This window comes from Callorhinus ursinus, unplaced genomic scaffold, assembly GCF_003265705.2.
Source record: "Callorhinus ursinus isolate GAN/ISIS: 27379988/994484 unplaced genomic scaffold, GSC_fseal_2.0 scaffold18, whole genome shotgun sequence".
In the NCBI taxonomy this organism is placed as follows: Eukaryota; Metazoa; Chordata; class Mammalia; order Carnivora; family Otariidae; genus Callorhinus; species Callorhinus ursinus.
In genome coordinates this window covers 31,483,566-31,506,561 of record NW_027397080.1, presented here as the reverse complement: position 1 = coordinate 31,506,561, position 22,996 = coordinate 31,483,566, and the positions used below count along the sequence as shown (strand labels likewise).

Genomic DNA, 22,996 nt, shown 5'->3' with positions numbered 1-22,996 from the left:
CCTCGTCCATTTTGGGTTGAAAAAACGCCTGTTTGGGTTCATCGTGTGCTTTCTAATAATCACCGTATTGTGGACAGATTTATTTAAAGTTGCGTTTGGCCTGGCGTGCTGCGGCCCAGTGGGGAAGCGGGTCAGCGTTGTTACTGTGCCTTTAGTCGTGTCTTCAGAGAACCAGGGGTTAAACGTACTCTGTCTTTTAATGTGTTTATTGTTTATCTTTTAATTTTCTGATTTTTGAAACATCGTCTGTCATTCTTCTCTCTAAGCTGACTTTGCAGCAGGTCTGTGCCAGTGTAAACAAAATTAAGAATCTAGGTCAGCAGCTGCACATTGAGTCAGTGGCCAAGTTACCAGATGAGCGACTGACGGGGACGCGCACGGGACGGCCTGGTGGTGAGTCAGCAGGGCCGCCCCCAACCCCCTGCCGCGGTTCTGCCCTCTCCTGCGTGGGCGTGGTGCGTGCGAGCCCAAAGCCACGACCCTATGCTTCCACCTTTCACATTGGCTTGCCCAGAGGATGATGGAAATAATCATAATGGTCGCAGCAAATACTGCCCTGAAAGCTGTGTGGTATTAGAGTGTAATTTCTCTATATTTCCACTGGAGAATTAACGTTTCTGATAATACCAAGCAGATTCATAGATTCTCCCACATGAGGCATCTGTCAACAGAAAGAGTAAATTTAAGAGTGCATCTCGTAATAATCGCTTCTTGTCATTTAGAACAAATGAAGGATATTTATGACCTAAATTAAATGAAAAAGTGGGGACTTTTTTTTTTTATGGATACATGTTTACTTTTCTCAGATATGAGGTAAGGAGCGTTCCAAAGGAATTGGATCACTCATGATACCTGACGTTTTTAGAAAAGTCAACCTACTGGCCTTATATAGCAAAAGAAAGATCTATAACGTAGAGATCAAATTATATTAACTTTTTAGTGTAGCTAGCTTTCCCTTCAGTTGTTTTCCTGAATGTTAGTATAACTTTGGAAGTCTATCGGTTTGGTCCTCTGAATGCTATTAATGGTCTGTATCATCGTCAAATGTGGGTATTTTACACAGTAGGGTGAAATTTCTTCTCTAAGGCCAATAAAAATTTTTAGAAAATAATAGCTATATTTTCCAGGGCTTGCCATAACTTACAAAACAGAAACATTCACGTGCTGCTTCTACAGGTGGTATCATGGGGAGCCCCTAGGCTGCCCTCTGGATAGAGCATGTCCAGCCCTTGAGTTTTTCTTGTCTTCTTGTCAGGAGGTTTAATATTCTGCCTGTCTCTTTTGCCATAGATGCAAAGGCACGAGATAGAAACAACACCTTTTTTGTCCTTGAACCTATCAGATTCTCTCTCTGCAAAAGAATTTATTTGAGTATCTTCCTTGCTGTATATTGTTATCCTATGTCCTAGCATTGGAACTTCTTTAGGGGGATTTGAAGACTGAAGTTTCTAAATGTTTTCGTTTTTGTCTGGTCCACTTTGTGCTGCTCACTGCTGCTTGGGCCTAGGACCTCACGTTAGGTCCACGATTTTATGTCCTGACCTCTGTATTTCTTGTCAGAGTACAAATTGTTTCTCACCTTCTGTTTTGTTCCATTTCTTATCATCCACCATTGGTCTGGAAATGCCATCAGTACCATGGTTTGAGGGCTGTGTTTTTAAGCAGACATCAATATTCCATCATCCACCATTTTATAAAATTTAAGCCATAACTAATTCTGTGTATTTATGATGTTATTCGAGAAACTGATACTATTCTCCTATTTAGCTATGTGCTGTATTTGACTCTAACACACATAGGATGTGACTTTTGGGAGAGAGGGAAAATCTGCCATTTAATATTGCTTGGGGGAGCTATTGTTAACTTGGGCATCTTGATTTTATTGTCATTTTAAGACCTACAAGTTCAAAGAGCTAGTAAAATATCTTTATTACTCCTTACTCAGAGAAACAAGTATGCAACTTAAAGATAAGAATGTTGTAATTCTAAATATTAGAAATAGCACCACTCAAAAGGAAAGTACTAAATAATCATTGTATACATGTTTTATGTACAGGGTGTCAGAGCCAAGAAGAACATAAGGTTTTAATAAGTTTGTATTTTTACCTTTCTTCTGAGGGCAGGTTTGGCTTTGAAATAGAACAAGAAAGGAAATTTTAGAAGTTAATATGGAAAGGCAAGGAGTAATGAAGATATAAAGTCCCTTCATCAGCTACATATACCGATGCCAGCTGCCAGAAGCAGTTGGGGAACTTGGGGAAAATGGACTTTCCCACTTCTAGAGTGTCAGCGCCTGTGGGAGAAACATTGATCCATGAACTGAACTCATTCAGGGTGAGCATACTTTGGTTTGTGCTCAGGGAGAGCTGGAAAGAACATCATTCCAAACTGACAAGGAAAAAAGCTATATGGCAGTGAGTTCATGAGCTTTCTTGAACCCATCAGAGTGCTGAGGCTCCAGGGCAGCCAACAGGCCTAAAATCTAAGAGGGACACATGCTTTCAGGGAGACATGAGATCAAGCCCCGGATACTGTGCACCGGCTGACAGAATCAGTAACTCGCAAGAGACAGGCCTCTGAGGCATAATGCAAAGGGGAGATCAGAGGCTGCAAGTGGAGCAAATATTGGCAAAAACCCAAAGCTCTCTAGCACACCAGCCACCACATAAGCACAAAGTGTCATTAGAGAAATTTGAAAGCTGTGATACATTGAGTGAAACCATAGCAACAACAAATCTCAGTCCTGGCCAACAAATTAGTTAGGTTAAATGTCTTCAGAGGAAAACTGAAGCTGTTAGTGCAGAATTCTCTACCTAGTGGAAAGTATCTTTAAGAAATGAAGGAGATCTAAAGAGTTCTCAAACAAAAAGGGGGGGGGATGTATATTGCCAGCAGATCTATTCTATGAGAAACACTAAGGGAGTTTCTAAAGGTGGAAGGAATATGGTACCAGACATAAAACTTGACACAAAGAAATGAAAAGCACTGGAAACAGAATTAATGAAGAAATTTTATTTTTTACTTATTTTTGATTGGCCTAAACTGACTAAAGCAGAAATACTCTCCTGCATTTATGACCTATGTAAAAATACTGTAAAGGATCAGAAGAGGCACTGGGAACGTGTTGCTATGGAGTCCTTATACCAGAAGCAATATGTTATTTGAGGGTAGAAACTGATTCCTTAAAGGTATATGTTGTGAACTTTAGAACAATTATTAGAACTTGTTTCTAAAGAAGTGTAAATAATGTCAGTAGAGGAGACAAAGCGGAATTTAAAACATTTAATGCAAAATGAAGCAGAAAAGAAACAAAAACCCAGATGGAATAAATGGAAAACAACAAAGTTGCATACTTTTAATTCAGCTGTTTCCGTAATCACATTAAATATGAATGTTCTCAGTGTACCAGCTGAAAGACTGAAATTATCAGTTGGATGAGAAAAGATAAGAAGCAGCTGCATAAGCCATCAAAAGGAATGAGATCTTGCCATTTGCAACGACGTGGATGGAACTGGAGGGTGTTATGCTGAGTGAAATAAGTCAATCAGAGAAAGACATGTATCATATGACCTCACTGATATGAGGAATTCTTAATCTCAGGAAACAAACTGAGTGTTGCTGAGTGGTGGGGGGTGGGAGGGATGGGGTGGCTGGGTGATAAACATTGGGTAGGGTATGTGCTATGGTGAGCGCTGTGAATTGTGCAAGACTGTTGAATCACAGATCTGTACTTCTGAAACAAATAATGCAAGATATGTTAAGAAAAAAGAAAAAGAAGAAGATAGGAGGGGAAGAATGAAGGGGAGTAAGTCGGAGGGGGAGAGGAACCATGAGAGACGATGGACTCTGAAAAACAAACTGAGGGTTCTAGAGGGGAGGGGGGGTGGGGGGATGGGTTAGCCTGGTGATGGGTATTAAGGAGGGCACGTTCTGCGTGGAGCACTGGGTGTTATGCACAAACAATGAATCATGGAACACTACATCAAGAACTAATGATGTAATGTATGGTGATTAACATAACAATAAAAAATTTTTAAAACAGCTGCATAGTATCTACAAGAACCCATTTTGCAAATAAAAACATAGGTTAAGAGCAAAAGGTTAGAAAAGATATGCATGCTAACAGGAATCCAAAGAAAGCTGAAAAGCTGTATTAATATCAGGTAGTGTAGACTTTAGGACCAGGAACATTACCAGGGTTTCAGAGGGATATTGCATGACAACAGAGGGGTTGATTCTCTCAGAGCACGTAACAGTCCTAAAAGATTATACACCTAACATCAGAGCTTCAAAATACATGAAGTAAACACTGATAAAGACTTTGAGAAATAAATCTGCAGTGGTAGTTGGAGACTGTAACACACCCCTCTGTGTAATTGATAAAACAAGTGGAGAGAAAATCAGTAAAGATGTAGAAGACCTGAACAGCACTGTCAACAGAATTGGCCTAGTGGACATTGATGGAACACTCCAATCAACAACAATATGATGCTTATTTTTCTCAAGGGCACATGGACCATTCATTAAGATAGACCTTATTCTGGGCCATAATACCAGCCTTACCAATTTTTTAAAAATATAAATCCAAACAAATATATTCTCTGACCTAATGGATTAAACTAGAAATCAGTAACAGGAAGGTTTATCTAGAAAAATCACAAATGTTGGGAAATTAACACACCTCTGAATGACCCACAGGTTAAGGCCTTAAGGGAAGTAAAAACATTTTGAACTGAATGAATTGAAAAAAAAAAGTTGTGGAATGCAGCTAAAGCAGTGCTTAAAGAGAGATTTCTAGCATTAAGTGATTATATGAGAAAAAGAAGAAAGGTCTCAAATCAAAATCTAAGCTTCCTCCTTAAGAAACAAGAGCAAGAAGAGCAAATTCAATCCAAGCTAAGCAGAAGGAAAGAAATCAGAAAAACCAGATTATCGATGGAAGTGAGAACAGAAATCAATAAAAGAAAATTAATGAAATCAAAAGCTGATAAGAATAAAATTAACAAACCCTTGGCCATACCAAACAAGAAGACAGAAATGCTCACTATTGGGAATGAAAAATCCCACAGATGTTAAAGAGACTACAAACAACTCTGTTCCCAAACTTTGGTCTATTAATAAGAAAGAACCTATCAGAGCTCTGTGAAAAAGAAATAGCTAGAATAGACTTATGTCTGTTACAGATACTGAATTTGAAGTTAACACCTTCCAAAAAGAAAAGTTTAGGCCCAGCTGGTTTTACTGGAGAATTCTATCAAACATTCAAGGAAGAAATAATGCCAGTTTCTACATAATCTTTTTCAGAAAATAGAAGACAAGAAAATAGAAGAAGGGCATTTGGAAAGGAAACTCCCAGACTCCTTTTCTGAGCCCATTATTACCCTGATACTGAAACAAGATAAAGACAGTTCCAGGAAACTACAGGCCAGGATTCCTTGTCAATATATTTGTAAAATTCCCAATTATGTATCATCAAATCAAATCCAGCAAAGCTTAAAAAGGAGAACTATATCACAACCAAGTATGATTTATCCTAGGAATGCAAGGCTGGTTCAATATGTGAAAGCCACATTTATTCACCATATTAACAGTAAAAAAGACAAACCCAACAGGTTATTTTAGTAGATGGAGAAAAAGCCTGTGACAAAATTCAACATCCACACATGATAAATGCTCAAAAATTAGAAGGAGAAAAGGGATTTCATTAACCTAACAAAAAAGGCATCTATAGCTAATGTTTATGCTTGATGGTAAGAGAATGCTTTCACCCTCACCTGGAGAACAAGTGAGGGGTATCCACTCACCGTGTCTTAACATCAAACTGGAAGTCCCGTGCCCAGTGCAACAGGCAAGAGAAATAAAAGACATAATAGATTGGAAAGGAAGAAATAAAACTCTCTTCACAGATGACAGGATTGTCTACATAGAAAACTTCTAAAGCATCTACAAAAACTCCTACTGATGTTAGTAAGGTTACAAGATACATGGTCGGTATGTAAGATCAATTAAAATCGTGTACTAACAAGGAACATTTGGACCAGAAATTTTTTTTAAACTACCCAAAAATGAAATACTTACAGAATAGGTGAAACAATGCATATACAGAAAACTTCAAAACACTGATTTAAAAAAAAACTTTAAAAAATACTAAGTAAATGAAAAGATATATCAGGTTCATGGTTTGGAATACATGATATTGTTGTCAGTTCTCCCCAGTTTGATCTGTACATTCAGTGTCATTCCGAGTAAACTCTCAGCAGTTTTTCCTATGGGAAAAAAAGAAAAAAAAAAACAACTAAAACAGCCAAAACAATTTTGAAAAAGAGTAACAGTGTTGGAGGACTCACTCCATCTGATTTCAAGACTTACACGTGAAGCCACCATAACTAACACAGTGTGATACTGGTGAAAAGATCAGTGGACAAATTAGTCCCAAAACAGACCTGCACAAATACAGTGTTTTTGAGGTACAAGATCAAGTCAGTGGATAATAGGGTAGACTTTCCAAAAAAAAAAAATGGTACTGTACAATGAGACACCCACATATGTGAAAAATGAACCTCAACACATAGCTCACATGTTATACAAAAGTTAACTCAAAATTGGTCATAGACCTAAATATAAAACTTAAAACTACAACCTTCTAGAAGAAAACTTAGGAGAAAACCTTTGTAATCTTGGGTTTGGCAAAAAGGTTACTAGATATGACATCAAAAGTGTGATCTGTTAAAAAAAAAAAAAAAAAAAGATGAGGTGGACTTGATCAAAATTAAAAACTCCTTAAAAGACATTGGTAAGACAATGAAAAGACAATGTCTGTAAATTATAGATAGAATAAAAAATTCGTATCCAGAATACATAAAAGACTGTCAAAATTCAACAATAAGATAATCCATTCAAAAAATGGTCAAGAGATCTGACACTTTTCCAGTGAAGTACACACAGATGGCAAATAACATGGGAAACAACACTCAGTCTCAGTCATTATGAAGTTAAAACCACATGAGATACCATACCCATTAGAATGGCTAAAAGTGAAAGAAAAAATACTGGCAATACAAAGTTCCGGCAAGAATGCGGAGTAACTGGAGCCCTCAGGCAGTGCTGAAGGCAATGTAGAATTGTACGGCCACTTTAGAAAAGTTCGGCGGTTTCTTATAAATTAAACATACTCTTACTGTATGACTCAGCAATTCCATTCTTAGTCAAGCAAAAGAAAAACTCAAATTCACACATAAACTTGTCTGTGTATGTTTATCATACGTCACTTGTACTCATCCAAAATTGGAAACAACCTAGATGTCACTCAACAGGTGAGTGGATATTTGTAACCAATTTTTAACATCCAGTTTGGTGGCATTAAGTCCATTCACCGCTAGGTGAAGGTGTAAGAGAAACAGGATATTTGCATGGCCTCAAAATGTGCCTTTGAAACATTTATTATTTACATCGTGTATTACATGTAAAATAGTAGCTTTACGTGGAAGAAACCTGGCAGACAGCACCTTAACCAGTGATTAAGACTGACACACCAACAGTAAACATGTCAAGGTCATGTCCTCCTGGTGTGAGGCACTGGAAGGGCACAGCACCTCTGCAGGAATCTTCCCCAAGATGCACACCCTCAACCTCATCATGACGGAATATCACGGAAACTCAAGTTGAGGGGCATTCCCACAGAATTCCTGTCCTGTACTCGCAAGAGTTGAGATCGGGAAAGACAAGGAAAGACAGACACTGACAACTGAAATCACCGTGAGACCCCGGGTTGGACCCTGGAGCAGAAAAATGACATTTCACGGAGAGGCGGGTGACATCCACATAGGCTGTGGTTCAGTAGCTGTGCGCCACTGTGCATTTCCTAGTTTCGTTCGTTCTGTTAATAGTTCTGTAAGATGTTACATTAGTGGAAGCAGGGTGGAAGGTATACAGGAACTCCGCTGTTTCTGTAACCCTCAAGGTTAAAATTATTTAGAAATTATAAGTAAAGAAGCTCCTGCCTGACTCGGTTGGTGGAGCACGCGACTCTTGATCTCAGGGTCATAAGTTCAAGCCCCCTACTGGGTGTAGAGATTACTTAAAAAAAAATCTTCAAATAATTTTTTTTAAGTTTAAAAGTTAATGAGTGACAGTTAAGCAGGCCTTTTTCTGTAATCCCCTCTGGAAATGGAGCGCTGTCTTCCAGGCAGCTAAGATGACCTTCACTAACAACAACAATGGTAGCTAAGTCAGCCTCTCAGCAGCGTTTGACATAACTGGTTCCTCTTTCCTGGAACTCGTTTCCTGGCTTGGTTTCCGCGACACCGTGTTGGTGGGCTCTCTCTTACCTTTCTTTTTTAGTCTTCATTCTTGGCTTATCATTCTCCACATGAGGTTGAAGTTCAGGGTTCCTACCTGAGGCCTTGTGTCTTCTCTCTGTACCCCCGCTATCCAGTATGGTAGCTACTAGCCACACTTTAAATTCAAATTAGTTACAAATAAATAAAACTTAAAATCCAGTTTCTCAGTGGCTGTAGCCATATTGCAAAGTGCTTAAGCTACCTGTGGTGTTGGTGGCCACCGTGCTGGACAGCACAGATGAAGGACAGTTCTGTCACTGCAGAAAGTCTTGTTGGACACAGGTCTACAGGGCAGTGCCTGGTGCTTCACATGGTGTCTGGTCACCCTACCCCCAGTGATGCCAACATCGGTCAGTTGGCAGGTAGTGTCAGCTCAGTATCATGAAGTCCCCATCAGCCTTCCACCTGATAGTTGTATTATTAATTTCTGCCTGAAACGTTTGTTTCATTCCTTTTTTGTAAAAAAAAAAAAAAAAAAAAGATCATTCTTGTAATCATTCCATATGGATATCTTTCTGTATTGGTGTATTTTTTTAGATCTGAGTTCATCTTTAATAGCTACATAATATTCTATTGAATGTATACATGCTAAAGGACCTGATCTAATTGTGTTGGATAAGTTCTTAGATATATAATATTTTTAATTACGTATCCTTTTGTTTTGTTTCAGATGAACAGAAGGCCTCATCTGCCTTCCAGACGTTGAAAAACAATAGCGTGCCCACGGAGTCTTGCGAAGACTGGAGAGAAGACCAGCATAGCCCATCCTATCAGCAAATAAACTGCATTGACAGTGTTATCAGGTGTGAGACACAAGTTTTGAGAACATGTCCGTTTTTCTAAAAGCATATATCGCCACTGTAAGCACACATCTTACATCATTTTTAATATTGGTTGTCTTGATTTTTCACTCTAAGTCAGTAGATCTTTATGGAGTGCCTACTTACATATAGTTTATAATAAATTGAACATTTCAGGGGATGCAAAAAATTAGGAGATAGATCCCTTCTTTGAAGGAGCCATGGTATGGTTGAGAAGACAAGACCTTGATCATAAAAATTAAATGAGGCAAGATTTGGAGATCAATTCAAGGTCACAGTAAAAGAGATAGGACAGGCCAGTGATTGAGGCTGGGATGGTCAGGGAAGACCTCATCAAAGAAGAGAGTACAAAGTACCCACACAGAAATGGGAAGTGGCAGAGTTAGGGGACAGGCAGACATGCGTGACCTAATTCTGTTTTTGCAGATACCTGGAGAGCTACAGCATTCCAGCTTTGAAAAGAAAGTGCATATCCTGTACCAGTACAACCTCCTCGTCCTCAGAAGAAGCCAGCCCGAACCACAAGGCAGATGATGCCGCAGCCTTGCACGGTAATGCGGGTGCCCTCCTCGCTAGGCAGAGGGTGATTTACAAAGCCATCCCTTGCTGTTTCTAAGTTTTTGTCTTTACTTATTTCGTTAATCACAAACAAGCCTAGTTTCATATTGCTCCTTTATGGCCAGTAGGTTTTAGCCCATCAGTTACAAACATCTGCAAATTGAGTCTTTAACATAAATTTCCCGTGGGGATTTTTCTTTTCATCGTCAGTGTCTCTTGCGCCCCTAGCTGCGTCTCAGACCCCAGCCGTAGCTAACCTGGAGATGCCGACCGCCCGGCGGGCCGCACACGTTGCAGGAGGCGCTCTGTGGACGCTGGCCCCCGAGGCGCTGAGCCTGGGCTCCAGCGTGAGCCAGTGCAGCTACGGCCGCACTGTCGTTTGTGCCCCACCCCCAGAGTCAGGTGCCACGTTTACCTTCTGCTCTCAAGTGCGCTCGGTGTGAAATACACTACTGCGAGAAAACAAAAGCCCTTAACACCAGTTACTTAGGAATGACTTCTTAAATTATAATTGTTTTCCTTTCTTTGACTCAGTTAAAGTACTTTGGGAAATATCATCATGTTTGTATTGGTTACATGTTGGGACTGTATTTCTAAGTCATTGTCACTTGTCACATCAGCTGATGTGTGGGAAGCACTTAGTACCTGATGACATAGTAATCTCAGTTAGTGTTAACTATCACTAATGAAGTCTCCTGTGGGGCTGCATTAGGTCACTTTGTTGCTGCCCTTGAAAGAAAGTGTCCTTGTCAAACTTTGACTGGGGTTGTGACTAGATTGACTATATATACATCCAGATTTTTGTATTGGCCTGATGACAATGAGGAGAGTGTGTTTAAAACTCTCTTCCTTTTAACAACATAATGACTTGGTAAATTATTCTGATGTTCCTTTTTACTGCCTCCTGTCCTTTGACTTTGTTGTTATAACAGTTTTGGTGGATGAAGAACTGGGGACAAAGTGTTAAATCAGGTTTTCAGTTCTCTCTCATTTCTCTTTGCTAGTCTTCAGTGGCAGATTCGGAAACGTGTTGAGCTATTACTCTCTGCCACCATCTGTCCTGAGTCCTTCATAAGAATTAACTCACTTAATCCTCACACTGACCCTTGGAGATAGAGAGTCTAGTATTGACAGGTGGGCTGGGCGTCAGTGAGAAGACACAAGAGACACAGCTGTTGTGAGATTAGATTATGTTTCTAATGAACTGAAAATAGTTTTATCGGAGCTGAGCTAGTCCCTCCGGAAGGGGCAGATGCACATTGTTTAGTGTCCCTTTCTTAACACTTTAGATTCCCATGTGGACAGACAGCTGCCAGGGACAGCCCACACAGGGTGGGTCTCACCCAGTGGGGAAGGAATTTTGTGGTTATGCCTCTAAACTTCTTGTACTGTGGTGTATATTACCATTTTGAAAGAACTCATATTGAAGTCTCTAAGCTTTCAGTTAAGGAAATATTTACTGACAATTGTTTCTCCTGATCTTAAACCAGTCTCAGCATCTGCGGGGCCACATTCCAAGGACAGGAAACAGAATCAGGGGATCTGTAGAGTATCCATATATCTTCTACTGTCTGGAAAGCCTGTATTCCTGCAGCTTACACCGTGACTCTACTAATGAGTGGGGTCTGAGGACTGTGACCACAAACGCATTTCCCTGCCAGTCATCATCTCCATTATGTATATGGAGCAGTTAAGGCACAAACAGGTTAAGTCCCTTAACTTGCCCAAAGTCACACAGCAGATGAGTGGCAGACTAGGGAATCAGACGTTAATAAGTAGTCTCCAGAAACCATTCCATTAACACATATTTTTGAATCTGTAGTAGGGTCAAGTTAGAGTGTAAAATAAAGCCAGGAGATAAATTAAAATGTAATTTTAAGAAACACACAAATAAACCTGGGGCATCTGGGTGGCTCAGTCAGTTAACCCTCTGACTCTTGGTTTCAGCTCAGGTCGTGATCTTAGGGTCGTGGGATCAAGCTCTGCGCTGGGTGTGGAGCTTGCTTGGGATTTTTTCTCCCTCCCCTCTCTCCCTCCCTCTGCCCCCCCTTCACACATGCACGCTCTCTCTCTCTAAGAGAAAAATAATAATAAACACACAAATAATCCAAAAGGGCAGAAAAGGAGGAAGAGGGCAACAGCCATCACCACCAAAGGGGAATATGTCATATTAATAATAATCACTCTAAACCCAACTATATCCACTCCCATTAAAAGGCAGAAATTGTCAGAACAGATAAAAAAAATCAAGACCCAGCTGTATACTGTCTGGGAAGTATAGTTTAAATATAAATCCACAAATGGATTGAGAACAAATGGGGAAAGAGGCACAATGCAAACGAGAAGCATAAGAAGGCTGGCGATCCGGTATGGTTCAGACTTCGAGACAGGGTCTTCCCAGAGACGCTTCCTGGTGCCAAACAGTTCATCAGGGAGACACGGCAATCAGAATACATTGTGCATATTTGCTACTAACAGAGCTTCCAAGATAGGAGGTAAAAATGGAAAGAGTTAAAGAGAGAAATAGACTCTCTATAACCATAGTTGAAGAATATAACACCCCTTCTGTGCAAATGATAAAACATCTAGACAGTTAAATAAAATTAAAAAAAAAATCTAGACAGAAAATGAGTAAAGCAGATAATCTGAACAATGCTATCAACCATGTTGACCTAGTTGACCTTTAGGGAACACAGCACCTGATTCCTGCACAATACACATTCTTCTCAAGCGTATCCGATATGTTCGTTGAGTTATAAAATACATTGGGCTGTCATATGTCTCAAATTTAAAATAGTTCAATTAGGAATCAGTGAAGGCATCTGGGGTTAGAGTTTTCCTAGCTAAGTGTTTAACTGCAGATTCAGTTTCTGTCATAGACAGAAGGCTGTTGAGGTTTTCTACTTGTTGAGTGAACTGTTAGTATGTGTCTTTAAAAGAATTGGTGTATTTTGTCTACGTTGTCAGGTTTATTGGAATGAAAGTGTTCATAATGTTCCCTTATTCTTCTTTTGACACCTGTATGATCTCTAATGATGCTCCTCTGTCATTTCTGAGGTTGGCACCTTCTGTTTTCTTTTCTCTTTCCCTTGATCAGTCTGGCTAGAGTTTGATCAATTTGATTGGTTTTCTCAGAGAACCGGCTTGTGATTGCACTGGCTTTGTTTGTTGTTTTCCTGTTCTCTACGTCACTGACTTCTGTTCTGGTCTTTGTTATTTCCTTTTTTCTGCTTACTTTGGTTTTATCTTGCTCTTCTCTTTCCAGGTTCTCAATGTGGAAGGTGAAATAATTTCAGACATTTTTCTTTCCTACCGGATTTTAGTACAAATGTTCGTTTTACCTGTTGCTGCATTCCATGCATTTTGGTGGATTGTGTCATTTTCATCGTGTTCTAATACTGACTCCTACCCCCCAGCTGTCTCATTTGAAATCACTTGTCATCATGTGTCTGTTACCGTACAGTACTTCAGCACCACAGATTTGGGGGTTTTCCACGGCTCTGTTACTGATTTCTAATTTAATCCCATGTGGTCAGAGAAAATACAGAACCTGAATTCTTCTTTATTTGTTGAGACTTGTTTTATGGTCTGTGATATGGTCTCTCTGGATGACTGTTCTGTGTGCACTGGGAAGAATGTTTATTCCGCTGCTGTTGGGTTGAATGTACTGTGTAAACCAAGTCAGGGTGGTGGTTACTGTTCAGATCCTGTCTGTCCTTACTAGGTTTCTCAGTCCTTGTTCTGCTTCAGGAGGAGAACAGAAATCTCCGACCATAATTATGGATTTGTCTGTTTCTTCTAGCGATACTACTGGTTTTTGTTCATGCATTTTGAAAGCACTCTTATTTTGTGCATAAATGTTTAGAAGTGTCATGTCTTCTTGATGAATTGGCCTTTTCTGTCTTGTGAAATGACCTTCTTTACCCCTTGTACATTCTCTGCTCTAAAATACAGTTTGTCAGGGTGCCGGGGGAGCTCAGTGGGTTAAGCGTCTGCCTTCGGCCCAGGTCATGATCTCGGGGTCCTGGGATCGAGCACTGCATCAGGCTCCCTGCTCCTCGGGGAGTCTGCTTCTTCCTCTCCCTCTGCCTCTCCCCTCAGCTCATACATTCTCTCTGTCAAATGAGTAAATAGAATCTTTTTAAAAAATAAAAAATAAAATACACTTTGTCTCGTATTAATGTATTCACTGCAGCATTTTTTTATTAGTACTAGCATGTTATATCTTTTCCACCCTTTTACTTTTAATGTGGGTATGTTAATATTTAGAGTGGGCTTTATTTTAGTGGTTGTTTTGGGGCTCATGGTGTACACATTCAATTGTTCACCACCCACCTTCTGGAAATATTATACCCCTTCATGTATAAAGTGTAAAAACCCAACAGTAGGGTACTTCTGCTTCCCCCTTCTGGCCTTGGTTGGCTTATGTTTTCCTTCTACGCACGTCGTACATCTCGGCCTACGCTGCTGTTCTCATGTAGGCAGTGCTTACCTCTTCACCTGTGTACCCATGTAGCTACCTCCTCCACTGCTTTCATTCTGTTATGTAGATTCATCTAGGATCATTCTCCTTCTCCCTGCATGAGTTCCTTGACTAGTTCTTTTCCCATGGGTCTAGTGGTGGTGAAGCCTTTCTGGTTTCGTGTGTCTGAAAATGTCTCTGTTGTCCCTTCCTGCTGTAAGGGTTTCTGCAGAGCATAGAATTCTGGTTGGCAATTTCATCGTTCATTACTTTAAAGATGTTGCTCCACCGTCTTCTCAATGCACTGTTTCCAACATAAATCTGCTGCTATCTTTGGTTTGTTTCCAGCACAGCTTCTCTCTGGCTGCTTGTAAGATATTCTGTCTCTCTCTCTCTCTCTCTTTTTTTTTTTAAAGATTTTATTTATTTGAAAGAGAGAGAGCACATGAGAAGGGGGAGGGTCAGAGGGAGAAGCAGACTCCCCACCGAGCAGGGAGCCCGATGCGGGACTCGATCCAGGGACTCCAGGATCATGACCTGAGCCGAAGGCAGTCGTTTAACTGACTGAGCCACCCAGGCGCCCTTATTTTTTTTTTTTCTTTTAAGATTTTATTTATTTATTTGCCAGAGAGAGAGTGCAAGTGCACAAGCAGGGGAAGCAGCAGGCAGAGGGAGAAGCAGGCTCCCCACTGAGCAGGGAGCCCGATGTGGGGCTCGATCCCAGGACCCTGGGACCATGACCTGAGCCGAAGGCAGATGCTTAATGACTGAGCCACCCAGGTGTTCTCTTTATCACTGATTTGCATGGTTTCAGTATGATATGCCAAGATGCGCTGTCCTTCCGGTTCATCGAGCTTCTTGGATTTGTAGGTTTACAGCTTCCATTAAATTGAAAGTCTTCCCTCTCTTGTTTTTTCCAGTTCTGCTTCTCTCTCCTCTTTTCCTGGGACTCCAGTTACATGCATATAGGCCGCTTGCAGTTGTCCCACAGTCCACTGATGCTGGGTTCAGTTTTCCAGTCTTTTTTTTTTTTTTAAGATTTTATTTATTTATTAGATGGAGAGAGACACAGCGAGAGCAGGAACACAAGCAGGGGAGTGGGAGAGGGAGAAGCAGGCCTCCTGCCGAGCAGGGAGGCCGATGCGGGGCTCGATCCCAGGACCCTGGGATCATGACCTGAGCTGAAGGCAGACGCTTAACAACTGAGCCACCCAGGCGCCCAGTTTTCCAGTCTTTTTTTATTTTCCCTCTAAGTTTGATTTTGGATTAGGCTCCTGTGGCGTCTTCAAGTTCACCAATCTTTTCTAATGCCATACCTGTCACTTGTATTCCATTCAGTGTATTTCTTATCTCAGGTATTGTAGTTTTCATTTCGAGAAGTTCTGTTCGGGTCTTTCCTTTGTTATATCTTCCATGTCTCTAAATGTTTGATCTTCCGTCTAGCAGTATGGAGTGCAGTATAGTAACTATTAATGTCCCCATCTCTGATTCTGACATCTCTGCTAGTCCCGAGCTGATTGACTGACTTTTCTCCATCTTATGGGTTGTATTTTCCCTGCTTGTTTGCATGTCTGGCAGTTTTGGATTGGATGCCAGATATTGTGAATGGGTGCTACTGAGTATCCATTCCCATAAATAGAGACGAGCTTTATTCTGGGACCCAGCTAAGTTACTTGGAAATAAATCGATCCTTTTCAGATTTGTTTGGCAGAACTAGAGCTGTGTGTAGTCTATGGCTAATTACTGTCTGCTGCTGAGGCAAGGTCCTTCTGAGTACTGTACCCAGTGCCCTGAGAGTTAGGAGATTTTCTAGTCTGGCTGACAGGAGCATGTGCTGTTCTCCGCATAGTGTGAGCTTCAGTGATTGTTTCTTCTCTTCCTCCTCCTGTGAGTGCACTGGTGAATACTCCAGGGGGTTCTCTCTGGCTCTGTGGAGCCCACTCTCTGCAGCTCTCCTCCCCAGTACTCTTCCCTGAAAACTCTAGCCACCGACCAGACTCTCAGCTCTGCCTCTTCATCTAGGGGAGCTTCACAGGCTCCAGCTGATTTCCCCACCCTGCACCTCAGAAACTCTCCAGGCAGTAGGCTGGGGCAGCCCCAGGGTTCGCCTCGTTTGTTTTCCCTCCCTCAGGGGTCACTCTCCTTTGTTCACTGATGTTCGGTGTCTTGGAACTTACTGGTTCATATGTTTTGTCCATTTTCTTAGTTGGTTCAGGCAGGAGGGTAAATCCAGTCCCTGTCCCTCCATCTTGGCTGTGCTGTGTTGATTTAAACGAATCGGAGCCCACTTCTGGAAGTGGAGTGGGGCCACACAAACCCACACCGCCTAGAGACTGCACAGAGGGGAGAGGTGGAAGGGATGTTGGGGGGAAGCCCGCCACTGTGTCCGCCATGAGACCTCTTGTACTTGGGATAAGTAATGTTTAGAAGCAACTAAAAGTCTGTCTACCGGTGTTTACTTTAATAAACTGTGGTATACACATGGAATGGAAGCCCTATGGATACAGAAAAAGTGTAAGACAGCTGCCATTGTACTGGTAGAAGGGACACCGCTAAGTGAAAAAACACACTGTCGATAGTGTACATATTACATGCCTTTGAGGTAAAAATCTACATTCATGCTTCTTTATAGGTGCATAAAGAAACTGGACTGATAAGAAAAGGAAAGAAATGGTTTTCTTTGAGGAAAATAAAGAAGAACTAGCTAGGCACATAGTAGACAAGAGTGGGGAGGATTTACTGACTGCCTTTTCAAGGCTTGTTGATTTTTGAACCCCATGAATATATTACAGATTTGTAAAATTAATTCAAAGATAAAAAACATTTTGGAATAATCTGAGAAGATAAAATATTTACAATAAGATTTTAATAAACATGTATGTACACACGGAGTATTACAGCTCTGTACAATGTATATACAAGTGTATAAAGAAAGGCAGAAAAAGTAAAACCAATTTATTTGCTAGGTTGATGAAGTTTTTTATTCCAGCTGTTGTAATAATGGTTATAAGAATTTATTGAAAAGCAATTAAATTAGTGAAAATAAATAAATGCAAATAATTGGTAGCAATTAAAATGAAATCCGTCGAAGATCAACAAGGAAATAAGGACTTTGAATGACACACTGGACCAGGTGGACTTCACAGATATATGCAGAACATTCCATCCCAAAGCAACAGAATACACATTCTTCTTGAGTGCACATGGAACATTCTTCAGAATAGATCACATACTGGGTCACAAATCAGGTCTTCAACTGGTACCAAAAGATTGGGATCATTTCCTGCAATTTTTGGACCACAGTGCTTTGAAACTGGAACTCAATCACAAGAGGAAATTTGGAAAGAACGCAAATACATGGAGGCTAAAGAGTATCCTACTGAAGCATGAATGAGTCAACCAGGAAATTAAAGAAGAATTCATGGAAACAAGTGAAAATGAAAACACAACTGTTCAAAATTTTTGGGATGCAACAAAGGTGGTCCTAAGGGGGAAGTATATAGCAATACAAGCCTTTCTCAAGAAACAAGAAAGCCCTCAAATACACAACCTAACCCTACACCTGAAGGAGCTGGAGAAAGAAGAGCAAATAAAGCCTTGACACAGCAGGAGAAAAGAAATAATAAAGATTAGAGCAGAAATCAATGAAATAGAAACCAAGAGAACAGTAGAACAGATCAACAAAACTAGGAGCTGGTTCTTGGAAAGAATTAATAAGATCGATAAACCTCTAGTCAGACATCAAAAAGAAAGGAGAAAGGACCCAAATAAATAAAATCACGAATGAAAGAGGAGAGATCACAACCAACACCAAAGAAATACAAACAATTATAAGAAAATATTATGAGCAACTATATGCCAACAAATTAGGCAATCTGGAAGAAATGGATGCATTCCTAGAGATGTACAAACTACCAAAACAGGAACAAGAAGAAATAGTAAACCTGAACAGACCCATAACCAGCAAGGAAATTAAAACAGTAATCAAAATTCTCCCAACAAACAGGAGCCCAGGGCCAGATGGCTTCCCAGGGGAATTCTACCAAACATTTAAAGAAGAATTAATACCTATTCTTCTGAAGCTGTTTCAAAAAATAGAAATGGAAGGAAAATTTCCAAACTCTTTCTCTGAGGCCAGCATTACCTTGATCCCAAAACCAGACAAAGATCCCACCAAAAAGGAGAATTACAGACCAATATCCCTGATGAACATGGATGCAAAAATTCTCACCAAAATACTAGCCAATTGGATCCAACAGTATATTAAAAGGATTATTCACCATGACCAAGTGGGATTTATTCCTGGGCTGCAAGGGTGGTTCAGCATCCACAAATCAATCAACTTGATGCACTACATCAATAAAAGGACAAGAACCATATGATCCTCTCAGTTGATGCAGGAAAGTGTTTGACAAAGTACAGCATCCTTTCTTGATTAAAACTCTTCACAGTGTAGGGATAGAGGGAACATACCTCAATATCATAAAAGCCATATATGAAAAGCCCACAGCAAATATCATTCTTAATGGGGAAAAACTGAGAGCTTTTCCCCTAAGGTCAGGAATATGGCAGGGGTGTCCACTATCACCACTGCTGTTCAGCATAGCACTGGAAGTCCTAGCCTCAGCAGTCAGATAACAAAAAGAAATAAAAGGCATCAGAATCGGCAAAGAAGTCAAACTCACTCTTCACAGATGACATGATACTCTATGTGGAAAACCCAAAAGACTCCACCCCAAAATTGCTAGAACTCATACAAGAATTCAGCAAAGAGGCAGGACATAAAATCAGTGCATTTCTATTCAGAAATCAGTTGCATTTCTATACACTGAGACAGAAGAAAGAAAAATTAAGGAGTCTGTCCCATTTACAATTGCACCCAAAACCATAAGAAGATACATAGAAATAAACCTCACCAAAGAGGCAAAGGATCTATGCTCAGAATACTATAGAACACTTGGGAAAGAAATTGAGGAAGACATGAAGAAATGGAAAAACGTTCCATGCTCATGGATTGGAAGAACAAATATTGTTAAAATGTCCATGCTGCCTAGAGCAATCTACACATTCAATGCAATCCCTGTCAAAATACCATCAACTTTTTTCACAGAGCTGGAACCAATTGTCCTAAAATTTATATGGAACCAGAAAAGACCCCGATTAGCCAAAGGAATGTTGAAAAACAAAACGAAAACTGGCGGCATCACAATTCTGGACTTCAAGCTCTATTACAAAGCTGTTATTGTCAAGACAGTGTGGTATAGGCAGAAAAACAGACACATAGATCGGTGGAACAGAATAGAGAACCCAAAAATGGACCCTCAACTCTATGGTCAACTAATCTTCAGCAAAGCAGGAAAGAATATCCAATGGAAAAAGCCTTTTCAACAAATGGTGTTGGGAAAATCGGACAGGCACATGCAGAATGAAACTGGACAATTTCCTTACGCCATTCACAAAAAATAGAGTCAAAATGGATGAAAGACCTGAATATGAGACAGGAATCCATCAAAATCCTAGAGGAGAACACAGGCAGCAACCTCTTCGACCTCGGCCGTAGCAACTTCTTGCTAGACACATCTCCAAAGGCAAGGGAAACAAAAGCAAAAATGAACTAATGGGACCTCATCAGGATAAAAGTTTTTGCACAGTGAAGGAAACAAAACCCAAAGACAACCGACAGAATGGGAGAAGGTATTTGCAAATGACATATCAGATAAAGGGCTAGTATCCAAAATCTATAAAGAACTTACCAAACTCGGGCACCTGGGTGGTTAAGCGACTGCCTTCGGCTCAGGTCATGATCCCGGAGTGCCGGGATCAAGCCCCGTATCGGGTCTCCCTGCTTAGCGGGGAGTCTGCTTCTCCCTCTGACCCTACCCTCTCTTGTGCTCTCTCTCTCAAATAAATAAAATCTTTTAAAAAAAAAAAGTATCAAACTCAATATCCAAAGAACAAATAATCCAATCAAGAAATGGGCAGAAGATATGAATAGACATTTCTCCAAAGAAGACATCCAAATGACCAACAGACGCATGAAAAAATGCTCTACATCACTTGGCATCAAGGAAATACAAGTCAAAACCACAAAGCGATACCACTTCACACCAGTCAGAATGGCTAAAATGAACAAGTTAGGAAAGGACAGATATTGGTGAGGATGTGGAGAAAGGGGAACCCTCTTACACTATTGGTGGGAATGCAAGCTGGTGCAGCCATTCTGGAAAACAGTATGGAAGCTCCACAAAGAGTTGAAAATGAGCTACCCTGTGACCCAGCAATTGCACTACTGGGTACTTACCCCAAAGATACAAATGTAGTGATCCGAAGGGGTACTTGCACCCCAATGTTTATAACAGCATTGTCCACAATAGCCAAACTATGGGAAGAACCCAGACGTCCATCGGCAGATAAATGGATAAAGAAGATGTGGTGTATATGTATATACAATGGATATTACTCAGCCATCAAAAAAAAAGCTTGCCATTTGCAACGACATGGATGGAACTAGAGGGTATTATGCTAAGTGAAATAAGTCATTCAGAGAAAGACAATTATCATATGATCTCACTGATATGTGGAATTTAAGAAACAGAACAGAGGATCATAGGGGAAGAGAGGAAAAAATAAAGCAAGACTGAAACCAGGGAGGGAGACAAACCATAAGAGACTCTTAATCATAGGGAAGAAACTGAAGGTTGCTGGAGGGTAAGGGGGTGGGGGATTGGGGTAACTGGGTGATGGACATTAAGGAGGGCATGTGATGTAATGAGCACTGGGTGTTATATAAGACTGATGAATCACAGACCTGTACCTCTGAAACCAATAATATATTATATGTTAATAAAAAAATAAAATCTATCTCCTTACCTCAGCAGAAGTGATTCCAGCAGAGGATGCTGCCCCAGCGTGTGAGCCCTGGACCCCACGCGCACACCCAGCTCCACTGACCTCAGAAGAATTTAAACACATAGGGCTCACGAAGGCTGTTCCGTCAGCCCACACCCAGAAGGAGGAACAGAATTATATTGATAAATTCCGGGAAGAGATCCTCTCATCACCCTACAGATCCTGTCTTCAGCAAGAGAGCAGAAACAAAGCTAAACATTCGTGTGTTCAAGGTACTTATGTTTGAAAAACTGTATTTCATTTATCAATTTTATAAATATGTGTAAGTACTGGAAGATACGGAATAAGGAATAGGGGTTTTGCTTTTAAGAAACTGAGAGATGCTGACAGAATAAATTCTCAACTCTGTTATCTGGGATCTTTCTTAGATCCTGGATCCGAGAAGCTGATTTTATAAGCAGGTGATTCAGAGATACTGAAATAAGTTTATTTTACAATAACAGCTGTTATCTGGGATCTTGCTCATGTTTTCAGTGTTAGTAGGAGTGGACATGGTTACTCTTGACAAGTGTTTATTCCTTCCTAATCTACTTATAACTACCGCAAGGGGCACTCCTGTCTTCTTTTTTGGTTCCAGCCTTCCATGATATGCCTCCCTCTCTATGCTCTCAGGAGACTCTGCTTCCAAGCGGGCCCGATCAGCTGGCTGCACGAAGGAGAAGCACAGACGAAAGAAGCCACGGGGACTGTGGGACCGCAGGGTCGCTCAGAACACCTTCGGTCCCCGCTTGGGAGGAGATGGCCAGTACAGGCAGCCCTGGGGCCCTTCCCTTGCCTCCTCTCCGCAGGCCTCCAGCCTGTCCTTCCCGGCTGCCCTGATGGTTCCCAGCCTGGCTCCTTACCTCATCCCGGCCCGCCCCGCCCCGGCCCTGCCCTCTGTGGGAAGAGAGCACGCAGCGTCGCTGACCACGCTTGACCTGCTGCCTAAGCCCCCTTTATGGAACGACTTGCAGTCTTTTCCTGCTCTCCCTTCTCCTTCCTTAGATACTGTGATGACCATTTTCCTGCCTGACCCCCCTGGCTGTCCCCTCTTGTCACCATCCTTCGGTCCATATGCGTTCCTGGGAGCAGCGGGCTCTTCTGGAACACCGCCCCCGGTATCCGCAGTGACTCCACACCTGGAGCCGCCGTCCTCCGTCCTCAGCCGGAGGTGGGCAGAGGGAAAATGGGAGACGCCGTGTGGAGAGCACCTGTGCGTTAACTCAAGGAGCAGCTCACCACTGCAGCTAAACTTACTGCAAGCAGACATGCTCAGATCCTGTGAATCTTCAGATCAGATGAGAAGGGATATATGCCCGGAAGCTAAGTATGTAAGTGACCCCAACCTCCAGCACATGAGCGAGAACATAAATGTGGGTCCTCATTAAAATTAAGGTTCTTGCCCTGGGGCTCAACACTGAAGGCCTAGCAGGTGATCAGCATCACAGCTGGGGTTGAGGGGGCAGCTTTGTTTTCCAGAAATAGGCACTCTCTCTACCTGGCTCCATTTTAAAAGCAGGAATTAAAGACTCTATGTCCCGGTTTCTTAGATACTTTGTGAGGTTTATTCCCAAAGTGCTGTCTTTCACATTTTCTATGTGAACTGGGTTTCCACACACCCCCGCCTTTAAAATTTGATATCCAGGGATGCCTGGGTGGCTCAGTCAGTTAAGCATCCGACTCATGATTTCCGCTCAGGTCATGATCTCAGGGTGGTGAGATCAAGCCCCACGTCAGGCTCTGTGCTGAGCCCAGAGTCGGCTCGAGACTCCCTCTGCCCTTACCCTTGCTCACGTGCACACATGTTCTGTCTCTCTCTGAAATAAAGAAATAAAATGTTAAAAAAAATTGATATCCAGTCATTAAACTTAACATATCTGTTGCCTGTAAAATACATTGTCTTACTTACAACTGGGGTTACGTTGTGG

The 22,996-nt window shown here is 41.3% G+C and overlaps 1 protein-coding gene across 5 annotated transcripts in view; it reads left to right on the top strand.

Annotated features, from left to right (window-relative positions):
• The window catches only part of PER3 (period circadian regulator 3), a 59,035-nt gene that overhangs the window by 20,322 nt on the left and 15,717 nt on the right, over window positions 1–22,996 (top strand). For 2 of the 5 annotated variants that reach the window (XM_073903401.1, XM_073903405.1), the window contains 5 exons: window positions 267–393; window positions 9,010–9,142; window positions 9,587–9,711; window positions 21,056–21,301; window positions 21,702–22,399. In XM_073903401.1, coding sequence (XP_073759502.1) covers window positions 267–393; window positions 9,010–9,142; window positions 9,587–9,711; window positions 21,056–21,301; window positions 21,702–22,399 — 1,329 coding nt within the window. The remainder of the gene's footprint in view (window positions 1–266; window positions 394–9,009; window positions 9,143–9,586; window positions 9,712–21,055; window positions 21,302–21,701; window positions 22,400–22,996) is intronic. The other 3 variants (XM_073903404.1, XM_073903403.1, XM_073903402.1) reach the window with 3 other exon arrangements.